At 31.3% G+C, this 13,269-nt stretch overlaps 1 protein-coding gene and 2 long non-coding RNA genes across 6 annotated transcripts; 2 read left to right on the forward strand and 1 right to left on the reverse strand.

Moving 5' to 3' along the window:
• Positions 1-775: 775 nt before the first annotated feature.
• On the forward strand, positions 776-4,609 carry LOC112707991 (uncharacterized). 2 transcript variants are annotated; one of them, XM_025760065.3, is made up of 5 exons: positions 776-1,041; positions 1,477-2,993; positions 3,072-3,303; positions 3,601-3,683; positions 4,310-4,609. In XM_025760065.3, the coding sequence occupies exons 2-5, from the start codon at positions 1,572-1,574 to the stop codon at positions 4,379-4,381; spliced, it is 1,809 nt and encodes a 602-aa protein (XP_025615850.1). In that variant the 5' UTR covers positions 776-1,041; positions 1,477-1,571; the 3' UTR covers positions 4,382-4,609. The 2 variants fall into 2 exon arrangements, with proteins under 2 accessions (XP_025615850.1, XP_025615851.1); XM_025760066.3 differs by having other exon boundaries at positions 794-1,041; positions 1,482-2,993.
• LOC140174880 (uncharacterized) lies at positions 3,129-6,989 on the reverse strand. Its single transcript, XR_011864960.1, has 2 exons — positions 6,761-6,989; positions 3,129-3,780 (listed from the first exon to the last, which is right to left on the reverse strand). It is a non-coding gene; the product is annotated as an uncharacterized lncRNA (long non-coding RNA).
• LOC112707994 (uncharacterized) lies at positions 6,978-9,268 on the forward strand. 3 transcript variants are annotated; one of them, XR_003156183.2, is made up of 4 exons: positions 6,978-7,115; positions 7,508-7,620; positions 8,617-8,688; positions 8,936-9,268. It is a non-coding gene; the product is annotated as an uncharacterized lncRNA (long non-coding RNA). The 3 variants fall into 3 exon arrangements; XR_011864959.1 differs by lacking the exon at positions 8,617-8,688; XR_011864958.1 differs by lacking the exons at positions 8,617-8,688; positions 8,936-9,268 and adding an exon at positions 7,850-8,168.
• Positions 9,269-13,269: the final 4,001 nt, after the last annotated feature.

The following is a 13,269-nucleotide window of genomic DNA, read 5'->3' on the forward strand; positions in this document are numbered from 1 at the left end:
TATTGTATTTAATACAAATTTAAATTTTAAAATACCCAAAAAATATCTTATTGAAAATTGCTCTTAAAATATTGCAAAATGGTCCCAGTTGTATTTTCAAAACAACTTCTCTCATATTTTGTGTATTTTTGCAAATAATGAATTATTTATTTATTTAAATAAAAAGCTTTTTTTAAAATTAATGATAATGTTTTAATATTTTTTAGTAATATGATTAATTTAGTCAAAATTATTTAATTGCATATATTCGTTTATAAAAGATAAAATTTTTATAAATTTAAAAAAAATCAATAACAATAATATATTAATTTTAGCAAATTTTATAGAAATATTATGTTTTAATTTTTTAAATGAAATTCCTTATAACATATTTAATTGCATATACTCTTTCTGTTTATTTTTTATTTTAGCTAAACACATTTATTTTAAAAATGTTAAAATAAGAAATCATCTAAAAAATTATTGAATATTCTATTATTAATATAAAAAGAATAGTAAAATAGTTTTAAATATATTTGTTACACTAACATTATATAAAATTTACATCAAATTCATTAATTAATGTAATAATTTAATAATCACTATATATAGAAAAACAAGAAAAAGAGAGACTTTTGTTTTCTTTATAAAAGTAATATCAGAGAATCAATATTTTTAATATCAGTTACTTTTTTTAGGATAATTTTATTTATTGAGAAACAAAAAATTGGTTGCTATACAGGATACAGCCTGTACTTTCTATTTTTTCATAAAAAAAAAGCCAAATAAAAGAGTAGAAACTAGAAAGAGAAACTTTTTTTTTTCCTTTTCTTACATTTATTTTCATTTAGAGAGAAGATTTTCTACCTAGTCAACGGTCAAACCTCACAATTCACTACCACACTACGAGTGTGGTTTTCGGCTTTTCGCTTTCACTTGTCACTCTTCTTCTGTAATCTGTACTTCATCTATCAATATTCTTCAAAAAAAAAAAAAAAAAAAACACGTAAAGGTTACCGAGTTTCTTCAATCTGCAACTCTCTGTTGAAAATTAGGGTTCAGGTTAGCTACATGTACCAACTTTTTAAAGTGCTTCTTTTTGTTTCTTTGTACTAACATGGTTGCTGCTAACACCTTTTCCCTTATATTCTTTTCTGTTTTCAAGTTTCTCATCTTCATCCTTATATCATATGATAATCATAAAATAATCTGAACTGTTTTATATAAAAAGTAATGTAATCACTAATTTGTCTTTGAGCTAAAGTAAGTAGTATCCTGTAACCATGAAACAATGTTATAGAGATTTGAAAGGGGGGAAAATAATTTGCTAGAAAAATTCATCTTACCCCCATAACCTGTTTGTTAAAATGTCAGTCATACTGGTCTCTAATTTTTTATCACTTTCACTTTCTTTTGTGTGAGAAAAGACTTTTTGGTTTTCTTTTCTATTTTTAATTGATATGATGGCTAAAGGTGTTTTTTTTTTTTTTTGGTTAGGGAAGATGGGTTCTTGGTAGTGTTTGAAAACTGTAAAGTCAAGACAAAGAATAAAGAAGAAAGAAAGTGTGAATTTTTTGTCTAGAGAAGTACAAATGGATAGCAAGAAGAGGAGAAGGACATTGGAGAAGAATAAGGACCTTGCAACTGCTAATGAAGAAAGTTCAATGGATTCTTACAGCGCCCTTTTAAGACACATGGAGGAACCATCTAGTTCAAAGAGTGGTAATAGAAAAAAAGGACTGGAGCCACTCTGCGAAGATGTATACATTAGTGTGAAGAGTCCATTCGATTGTCTTGCAGCAGAGGAAGATGACACTTCTACTGAAGAAGATTACAGGTATTGGTTGGATTATATTTTCGTTCCTCAGGAAGACGAGGAGGATGATGGTGTTTTCGTTCCTCGGGAAGACGAGGAGGATGATGGTGATAGCTTATTGGTTAATGTGGCTGAGGAACCCCTGATTGGAGGTGTGGCTGAAGATCCCCAGATTGGAGATGTGGCTGAAGATCCCCAGTACAAATTATTTTTGGATAATGTGAAGGCTCGTGGAACATGCTATGTGATTGAGATCCCTGAGCAAAATATTTGTATAGAATACCCTGATGTGGCTCTTACTGTGGCTTCTGAGGCACAAAATAATGTTGGTAACTATACTGGGAAGCGCAGGGGTAGGAAACCAAAAAATTTGAGACAAATAATTGAGGATTCTCATGTTGTGTCTGCAAAGGTACAAAATAATGTTGGTGACTATAGTGGGAAGCGCAGGGGTAGGAAACCAAAAAATTTGAGACAAATAATTGAGGATTCTCATGTTGTGTCTGCAAAGGTACAAAATAATGTTGGTAATTATAGTGGGAAGCGCAGGGGTAGGAAACCAAAAAATTTGAGACAAATAATTGAGGATTCTCATGTTGTGTATCCAAAGGCACAAAATAATGCGGGTGACTATAGCGAGAAGCGCAGGGGTAGGAAACCAAAATCTTTAGGACAAATGGTTAAGGATGCTCATGATGCATCCCCAACGGCACAAAATCATGTGGGTGAGTGCAAGGGCAGGGGTAGGGGTAGGAAACCAAAAGATTCAGGACTAGTCGTGGTTAAGGATTTTCATGGTGTGTCTCAAAAAGCACAAAATCATGTTGGTAACCGCAGGGGTAGGAAACCAAATGGTTTGGGAAAACATGCTGTCAAGGATTCCAATGGCGATGGCAATGCCAATGTTGTGGAGGTTTCTAGGGCACAAAACAATGATGGTAAATATAGCGGTAAGCGCAGGGGTAGGAAACCAAAAGAATTGAGAAATGATGCAGTTAAGGACTCTAATGGCAGCTGCAATGGCGGGGCTTCAGAGGCAAAGAAGAATGATGATAATGACAAGGGTACGCTCAAAGGTGAGACACCACAAAAGAATGATCACATTTACCCTCCGTCTGGCATAGAAATAAAGGTAAAGGAGGAGATTGAAGAGGATGATGACGATGCACTCTGCAAAAGAAGGCGAAAGGTTCCAAGTGTATGTATCTATAATTTTATATATGAATTTACCTTTTACTTTGCATTTGATATTATGCCTTTATGTGTTGCTTTGCAGTTGAATTTGGAACATTATTGGCATGATGATAAAGCCAATGCAACGAAATACACAAAGTACAGAGAAAAACTCATGCAAGAGCTGGAGAAGCCTTACTGTGAGGAAGAGTATAAGAAGCTTTTTAAATATATGAAACATAGAAAGCTAGTCGAATACCATAAAGAGCATCGCAGCGGCCCTAGGACCTGTAAGAGAAATTATCTTGGGAAATCTCTTCTTAATCATCATGTTGGTAAGTAGAATTTTCAGTCCCTCCTTTTGATATGCAAGTATCTTTGTATTTTTGTCCTTGAATAGTCGCCAAATGTAGCTCAAAGCTGTATACTTCAATTTGAATTAGAACTGATTCATTCACTACAATCAATTATTTTAATAGAACATGGAATCACTTAAAAGTGACAGAGAGTACTTATCTTACCAGGATGGTCCTTAAATACATGAAATGGAAAGATGCTTTTGTCTAGCTTCATTAGATGTTTCAGAAGACTAGCAACAATGAGTTATATTTATATGCTTATCTATCTTGCAGATCTGAACAAAAAACTAAAATCAGTTAGTGGTGATTATCCTAAACGTCTGACCCTCTTACGTGGATTTGTTTTTTGGTTGACGGTATGTATAACTTGATATTACAGCATCCTGCACAATTTAATTTTCTAGCTCTTCGTGCCCTGCTCAACTAATAATGTTGATCTGTCTGCTTATCCACCTAATAACATGTATAACCATAGCGCGAAATAATTAGATTCTCTGGGAACAAGATAGAAGTTTTGCTACATGCCATCCATCACTTAAACACATTTAACATTAAGGAAAGTTGGAGATAATGAACAATCATGTCCTATAAAGGCTCACATGTTTTACAATTAATGGTATTTAACAAAACTTTCAAGAATGTCTTGACTAGTTTGGAGCAGTTTATAAGTTACTTTGCAATCAATTTTTCTTTTCCAATCTATTTCTACTAATTAAGTAAAATATTCATGTTATTATTAATAAGTATCTGTTTTTTTATTTCTTTGTCCACATGATCCTATTTCTAATACTTCAGAACTATATTTCTTGATAGTCTTGCATGTATGATAGAGCTGATAAATTATGATAACTCTAAGAAGTTAAGTATAGCTGAAAACACCCTTTAAATCACTAAGTTTTCTCTAGCCCTTGCCCTTTCTATAATCTATATATACGTTTTGACATTTATAATTGGTTTTAATTATTATGTTGGTTACACGCAGCATTGTGCGGATGATGAGGCGTTCAAGCCATGGATCTATCCTGAATATTGTAAGCCGGCACCTAAGATGTAGGAAGTGTTATCTGATTTTTATGGTCATGTTCGTTGCATGTTTTACATGGCGTCTCAGAAAGAGTGAAGGCTTTAAGAGCTAGCTCGTTAATTTTATCAGTTATTTAGTTGACTTGATCTAGAAGTTTCATATACATGTATTCATGTATGTATATAAAACACTATTAACTTTGGTAGAAGATGAGATTCATCATTCATACTTTTAATACACTTCACACGTTCCGATTTATTGCACTTCCCTCCATTTTCACAGGATCAATAATTTTTTACTTCATAAGGATTTGTAATGCACCTTATTGCTCTCTAAAATGAGGAAACTTAATTTACCTAAAGAATTTATGTATTGATTATTAATTTATTATTGTTCCAACTTTCAAATGCATATTTTAAAGACATCAAATGACTATGATTTTTTTTAGTAATTTTAAATTATATATATTTGTTTATATGAGAAAAATTATACTTCTAATTTTTAATATAATAGTATTTTATATTATTACTAAAGTATTTGCTAGTAGCAAATTGAACAATTACTTTAAATTCATAACCTGTTTGAATTATTATTCTTAACAATAAACTACTAAAAATAACAACAAATATTATATTTCAACTAGGTCTATTGTCATTTTTTATTGCTCAACAATTATATATGTGTTGTATATATTATTTTGTACATTTAAGAAAATATTATTTATATAAGTAATATGTTTATTATTATTTTTGTTCTTTTTGTTATTATTTTACAAATAGTTGTTATTATCTGCTTACTTTGGAAAAGATAAATATTATGTAAGTTACAAATAATATTTATAATTTACACTAAGAAACTACTATTTTATCACAAATATGTCAGGGATGCATGGAATATTCTTAGACATGTTCAAAGTTTTTTTTTTTTCATTTTTTTTCAACTTTTTTGAAGGATGATTTTCATAAATATATATTTTTTCACTTTTCTATATATTATACCTTCTTGTTATAATAACAAATAATACTAATATGTTAAATACATTTATTCATAAGTTATTTTACATAATATTTTGTATATTTTTAATTTTTTAAAAAAATCTCACTTTTCAATTTTTATGAGGTTATTTCAAAATCATATAAATATATTTATCCATGACATAGCATCTATTGATTTTTAGAACAGGAAACGAAGAATGATAAAATAATTTAATATTAGTTTTCATCACTAATAAAAGTTTTTTTATTAGTAAAAATTTATATATAATTATTTTTATATGAATTGGTAAGTAAAATTTTTTTTATATTATAGTTATTTAAATTAAATTATTTAATAATTTTTAATTATTAATTTTATATAAAAATAATTACACGCAAAACTTTTTTTTAGTTTTTACGCACGTATAATATACTAAAGCAATGCATATTATTTAAGATTAAATAGATATCAAATAATATAAGCGCTATTAACTTGAAACCATATGATAAGACATAGTTTTATGAGCTAAGCAGTTTGTTTAATAGTTTTTTTTTATTGTTCCTTTATATTTTAATTTTTTTAACTAATTTGTTCAAGAATTTTTTGTTATTGTTATTTCTACTTTTTAATTTTTTTCTTTAAAATTCATATCTATTATTTTATAAAAAAAATATTTTATAACTTTTATAATATTACAAAAAATCACTCATTTAGCAATTTAGATTATATTTAAAAGCCTAATCTGTTTATAGAATAGGTTATGTTTTTTCTATATTACTTTTTTATAGTAAAATAAAAAATATAGTTTTGACATCACTTAAAAAAATATCTTCTTAAATATTAAAAAGATCACTTATAAAAGGAGAGAAAATTTTTCAAAAATAAAATAAAAAAATAATTAGTTCTCTATACTTAATTTTTTAACTTTAATTTCTTAAATACGTTTATTTTTGTATTTAGGACAAGTTTGCCACATCCATCAACAAACTCTATAATTTATATAGATTTTGCCTAACCTCTTCAATATGCTTTTTCAAAAATATCAAATTGGGTGAAAAAAATTGAAAGATTACCAATGACAATTATTATCATTATCTCCAAAGTATATAGGAGTACACAGGAATAAATTGGATGGAGTTTACTGAGTTTGAGCGAACTGTCACGGCCTTGGACACACTCCAACGCTACCGTGCCGGCACTTGGTCTTAGCTCAAGCGGTAACGTTGGAGTGTGTCCAAGGTCGTGACAGAACTCTCTTAAACAAAATGACATTTCTAAAATTAAATTTAGAATAATAATTTTTTTATTTTATTTTAGAAAAAAATCTTAAAAGCAAACTTTATTTTAATACATATGAATGTACTTTTCTTACTAAAAGTAAACATGCTCTTAATGAAAATTTTTCAAGGCAAGTTTTCAAGTTACTGAACTTACCGGCCGGCCATTCGAATTCAGAGAGGTTTTCTTCTTCACCTTCCTTCGTCTCTCGCCGTCGCCGCCACTCACCATTTCCGTCTCGTGAGCTCACCGTCGCAGCTCAGAATCGTCGTCTCGCGCGCTCACCGTCGCTGCTCCCAATCGTCGCAAGTCTCCTTGGCTCATCATCGTAGCTCACATCGTCGTCTCGTCGCTCACCATCGTGCACTCACTAGATAATCATTCTCTGATTCACTCTCTATCTTCTCTTTCTTGCTCATTAACTCACTTCTTCTCTCGTTTCAGTGTCGAAGAAGGTGCGTGTGGCTATGATGATGATGATGAACAACAATGGCCAAACGAGACAGAGATGGTATGTTTCGTTTTTCCTAAATTTGGTTCTGTGAATTGGGGAGGTTCTGAGATTATAGGGTTTTTAAGTTTGGGGGTTTAGCTTCTGAATGTGTATTGTTTCTGGTTGTTGGAGTTTTAGGTTCTGATTGTTAGAGAAGGTATATTTAACTGCATTTTATATATAATTAAGTGCTGGATTTGAGATTTTTGTGGTATAAATAACTGAATGCCCTGGTTTAGATGGTCAAACATGTAAGGAATCGTATATTTCGGTGGAGGTGGAATAATTGGGGAAAAACATATATATAATGAGAATATAGAATGAAAAGTGAAAAGTGCCTTTTTGATTAAACATCCAATCCGATTCAATACTCTTTCAAATGTCGTGATTCATTCTTGTGCAACCTGCAGGTAGCTGAAGTGAGACAGAGAATTTCTAACATGGCAGGGGTTAGAAAGAGGAAGTTTGAATTGTGGCATCTTCTTATCGAATTTGTCCTTTAGGGGCTCATATTGATCACCAGGTACTTAAGTATATGTCTTTCTATTATGACAGTACAATTTTAACTCAATGATTGATCTTGAACACAAGTTTTATCAGAAACGTGAATAAGCAATGCATACCAGAGCTGTTTACTTATTCAATTTCTTGGCAGCTTTCTCATGTAATTTCCCCTGAAATTCGAATGAGTTCTATTCCACTGTTTGATAAATGGTCCTTGGGATTTTATCTTGTATGTGTTACTTTTTCAGGAGATTTTGAAGAGCAAGTTCGGTTCAGGTTTATCAGTGATCATAAAGTCTTGTTGTTTTCTCCTAAGTATTTTGTTGAAGTTTTCACCCCATCACTTGTAAAATTATCCTGTTAGCTGCATTCACTCGGATGTGTGCCACTTCTGTGGAAGCCATTAGTCTTACAACTTGGGCCTAGTGTCAATTGTGATACTAATTAGCTCGTTGGAATTTCAACTGTCAGTTATGATCTTGTGTTATTCTCATTTTCATTGTTGTATCTTTTCTTACCTTCTCTTCCACTTTATATTAAAAACCTTGTTTGGCTAGGGATTTCTATGTATATCCTTGCTGCCTACTCCAATTATGCATTTTTCTATTAATAATATGCTGAGTTACTTATCCAAAAGTGGGGAAAAAATAATTTTCTGCAGACTGAACAGAAGCAATGAGGCTTGGTATCAATGGACCTTGGATCACCAAATCATATCTTGAAATGATCCTTGATAAAAAAAAAAGGCTGGATTTGCATGCACTTTGACTTTGTCTTTTTGCACTCTATGACTTCTCAATTAATTGAGTTATTTTTTATTGTTTGATATTATTTCTTGTTATATATGCTGATGACTGCTTCAATAGGATAATTATTTTGAGGATGATGAGCCAATTGGCTAAGCATAACTTAACAAAAGTAGATTATATTAATTATTAAGATAAGAAGAAGCTCAATTTCCTTGATGATCTGACTCATGCTAAACCTGATATTGTTTTCTTTTTACCACTTACAGGTGTTCCTCATCATAAGAAGGAGCGTGGTTGTTTTTGATAAATTCCTACAAAACATGTGCATGCTTACACAAGTATTAACAGCTTCAATTTTTCTAAAAAAATTTTTACTAATACAAAATTATCTCCTTGCTTCAGAATTATCTGAATTGGTTACATGTGAAACTCTATCTCATGTATGATGTATCAATGAAATATAAACATTGTTAATTGTTAAGTTTTGTTATCTTTTTTCTTACATGAGTGATTATTATTTTTCTTCTTTAGCCATAAACTTTGATATTTAAACTTTTATGAACTTTTTATGTATTATTTTTTTAGAAATGCCTTCCTCAATGCTGATTGGTCATTGAGAAGACCAGAAGAAATACATTTGTGCTTGGAAGTCAAGGCACTGCAATCATTGCACCAAAACCAATTCGCGCTACTCTTGACCTTGTTACCGGATTGGAGGATTTGTCTCAGCCATGGACTCGGTCCCTCAACTGATCGAATGGCTATTTGCTCGCAAAACCTCTGTTAAATTGTCTTTGTAAAGTTCTAGTCCAAACACAGTAGCGGAAAGGAGAGTTAGCTAGAAGAGCTTGTTTGTAACCGCATTCTGTATTATACATTTATTTTTATTATATAATATTTGATTAATTTAATTAAAAATACAGAATTATATTAGTAAGCATTTTTCACTAAAGCTTCTCCAAAACACAAAAACGTAGCCTTTGACAAAGGCATTTTTTTTAATTTTTAGCTATACTTTTCAAGAGTTACTGAATGAGTGATTTTTTGTAGTAATAAATTCTAATTGAATATAAAAACATGTGCATAAAAATTAAATTATTTTAAGATTTATTTATTTTCTCACTTTTTTTATTTATTTAAACTTAATAAAATTAGTTAATAATGTGATTTCTTTAATAAAATCTTGACTTTAAATTTTCGTTTTACATTAAGAAATATATCTTTTAAAAAACAAATTTAAATCAATTTTTTATTAGAAGACAAGCAGTCACAGAAGAGCTTGTTTCATAATCAAATCAAGAACTAAAAAATAACTACCAAAAACAACAAATCCCACATTATCATTCTTTAAATTCATAGCTGTCAAGAACGGAATCCTTCATCAAGCCATTTCTCACCTCAACCTAAGTACCTGTAAGCTTTCTTTGCTTTGAACTCATACGCTTCTTTATTGGCTTTCATCTCTTTCGGGTTCGAAGAATTGCTGCTATTAACTTCACTTCATCAAGCCAGGAAAGAAACTCCACATCTTATTAGAATACTTTCTTTATTTAGTTAAAAGTTTCCAAATTTACATTATAAAGATTCTAAAATAAAATTTTGAAGACGAAATCTTTCGGGATTTTATTCATAATTTAATGTAATTTAAACCACTTTAATTTAAAAAGTGAAGTTTATATTAAATGTGAAGAGAAAAAATCTTCGAACCGAATGTAATCCTTGTGGAAGTTCCCTTAATTTAATTTAATTTAAACAACTCTAATCTAAAATGAGGATTCTATAAATGTGTTTAATAAGGATTAAACCAAACGAAAGAAACTCTCCAAGAAACTAAGAAGAAGAAGAACCAAGAAACTAATAAAGGATTAAACCAAAGGAAAGAAACTCTCCAAGAAACCAAGAAGAAGAAGAACCAAGAAATTAAGAAGAAGAAGGGAAGACTTACAGAACGCCGCAGGAATGATTGCAGAGGAAATAGATGACGCAGCAATAATTGAAGAGGAGCTAAATGCTCTTTTAATGATGGATACCAAGGAGATGATGGAAGATCTGTTTCCCTTGGACTTGGACGATAATCATCAACAGCATTCTTGGGATAACACTCTTTCAAACATGGATATGGAGGATAACCCAGAAAAGATGAAAGAGGAACTGGATGCTTTATTCATGATGGAGGAGACGGAAGCTACCAAGCATTCTCAGCCTCAGCTACAGCCGCATACAACTACCATTGAAGAGCAATGTGCTATTGAAGTCGGTGTTAATCAACTACCTCAGCTAGAATCTCCGCCTCAGCCTTGCTGTCAGTCTCTGCCTCTGCCTCTGCCTCATCTAGAATGTCCACCTCAGCCTTGCTCCCAGCCTCTGCCTCTGCCTCTGCCTCGGCTAGAGTCTCCGCTTCAGTCTCAGCATCAATCCAAGTCGCAAACGGATATAAGCAAGATGACAGATCAGTTTTTCAATGACACTTGGGGTTATCAACCACCCTTAGAGATGATTGCAGCAGTGGGTGGTCATCAACCACTTCAATCTCAACAGCAACCCAGGTCTGGACTTGGGAGGAGAACAAAGCCTTTGAATCATGGCCAATTGTTTCCAGGATTCTATATACAGTCGCTGGGAAACCGTGGCTGCTCGCCTCCCCGGAAAGACTCCGGCACAGCTGCAAGAACGCTTCTTGAAACTGATGACTGAAGTTAATGCCATCAAAAATGGTTATCCTGAGAACAACATGAACATCATGATACCTTTGCCTGCTACTCCATTGGAACACAGCCCTCTCTTCATTCCTATGGTCAATGCAACACCACCACCTCCACCGCCTCATTGGACTCATCATCAACATCACAGGTGGCTCCTCTAAATATTTTCATTCCCTTTTTATTTTTTTATTTATTTTTTTTATATAGATATATGGATACTCTGTTTTTCTGTTATGTAAATATATCTTGGTAATTTATCATGGTAGGATGGAGGCAATGGCGCCAGCAGCAGACATGGCAGTGCCAATGCATATTACCTTACTGTCATCATCAATGTCAGGGGAACAAAACCAACATGCCAACAGCAACATAATCCAACACGAACCTTTACCTGCGAGTTCTAGTGACAACAATAAACGGCAACAAACAGTTCATTGGACTTTACAAGAGCACAAGTATGTATTAATTATATGTTTGTCGTTTGTTAATTATCCGTGTCATTTTATCTCTTACTTTTCATAACCTGTTTAAGTAAAGGCGAGACTCTTTGATACATGCCACAATACACAAAGATTGTAAAGGACATGGAAGTAATTGTTACCACTATATAATGATTTTAATGGTAGTAGGTTGTTATGTGTGTGTGTTGAGGGGAGAATACAATGTTACATATATGGATGAACAATGTATAATACTATAAATTTAAACAAGATAACACTTTTGTTATTATTGATGAAAGATGACAAGATAACTTTAAAAAGTACATGCACGCTGAGAATTTGTTACCTTATTAGTTTACTTAGCTTGTCTTGATAATGGCAAACATTAGGAGAAATTTTAGGAGCACATTTCTCTCATCTCCTTAATTGTGATCGGCTATAAAATTTGCTATTCATTCATTATATCAAACTATCTCTTTGGCAGGTTGTTTCTCCAAGGATACGAAGAATTAGGAAAACAATGGTCAAGAATTTCAAGTGAATATGTTAAAACAAGAACTTATTCACAAGTTGTTAGTCACTCTCAAAAATTCTTTAAACGCCAAGAGAGAAGAGCTAAAGGAGAAAATTTAAGAAAGAGTATGCTGGACATAACTGATTATCGTATGTGGTTTTTTCACCATTCTAAAAATTATTTAATTTTTTACTCAACTCTTTGAATTATTTAATCATGGTAGTTATTCTATTTTAATTAATGTTTTATGTAGGAACTATAACATAATATATGTGTTTTATTGGACCAAAGAGAATTTACGAAAAGAGGAGGAAACTATTCAAGCAAGAAAAATATATAAATAATAGACTGAATATTTGTTTTAGTAATATATTTAGTTTGGTTTAATTATTACCTTAGTTTTTTTTCTAAAATGTAAATTATGCCAATTTGACATTATTAGAGGGTAGCATATGGCTTAGTTTGATCAATGGTGTATAAATATAGGTATGTATAGAACAATGGTGTAAGCATTGAAATATTTGATCCCCTAGCTCTCTTGCTCTGATGGCAATGCCGAAGGAGTGGTGGGCTAGGCCTTATCTAAGGCCTCAATGGCTTTGCCGAAGGGACTTTAGGTGGGAACAGGGTATCTTTTTAAATAATTATTAGTTTAAAATATATTAATTTAAGTGAGAACTCTTTGAAAATTTTTTATAATAGAATATAGAATATTTATGTATAATTTTTATCAAAAATATTATATACATACTAAAAGTTAGTGACTAAATTAATCATCATATATTATATATAAATACATATATTGTCTGATTTAATTTTGCTTCTTAAAACATATTAATTATATACTGTTAAACGCTAACTAATAAAGTCAGAACGATAACATTTATAATAGCTACAAGTTACCGGAGATGGTTATTCACAGTGATTTGACATTTCTCTTAAATTCTATTCAAATTGCAACCATTTTCTCCTCAAGTTTAGAATAACGCACTTGCTTGTGATATACAATAATCACTATTATAACCAAAGTAACTTTCATTCAAACCACAATTTTAGAATTTAAACTAAGATTCAAAATGCTATCAATACTAACTAAGATGACATTTCGAAGCATTTTCCATAATTGAATCAATGATTTTGTATAGATAGCCAAGCAAGTTCATTGACCTATCTCCAAGACATAGCTCAACTCAGATCAAACAATTAAAGGCTGAGTGAGTAACTTTACTTTCGTTCAGAATCTTAATGGTGTTAAACCATAAA

This window comes from Arachis hypogaea, chromosome 8 (assembly GCF_003086295.3).
Source record: "Arachis hypogaea cultivar Tifrunner chromosome 8, arahy.Tifrunner.gnm2.J5K5, whole genome shotgun sequence".
In the NCBI taxonomy this organism is placed as follows: Eukaryota; Viridiplantae; Streptophyta; class Magnoliopsida; order Fabales; family Fabaceae; genus Arachis; species Arachis hypogaea.

Excerpts from the sequence above, each read along its gene's own strand:
- LOC112707991 (XM_025760065.3), top strand. The coding sequence starts at position 1,572 with ATGGATAGCAAGAAGAGGAGAAGGACATTGGAGAAGAATAAGGACCTT. Across the intron at positions 3,304-3,600 it reads TCTTCTTAATCATCATGTTG|ATCTGAACAAAAAACTAAAA; the intron begins GTAAGTAGAATT and ends TCTATCTTGCAG. Across the intron at positions 3,684-4,309 it reads GATTTGTTTTTTGGTTGACG|CATTGTGCGGATGATGAGGC; the intron begins GTATGTATAACT and ends GGTTACACGCAG.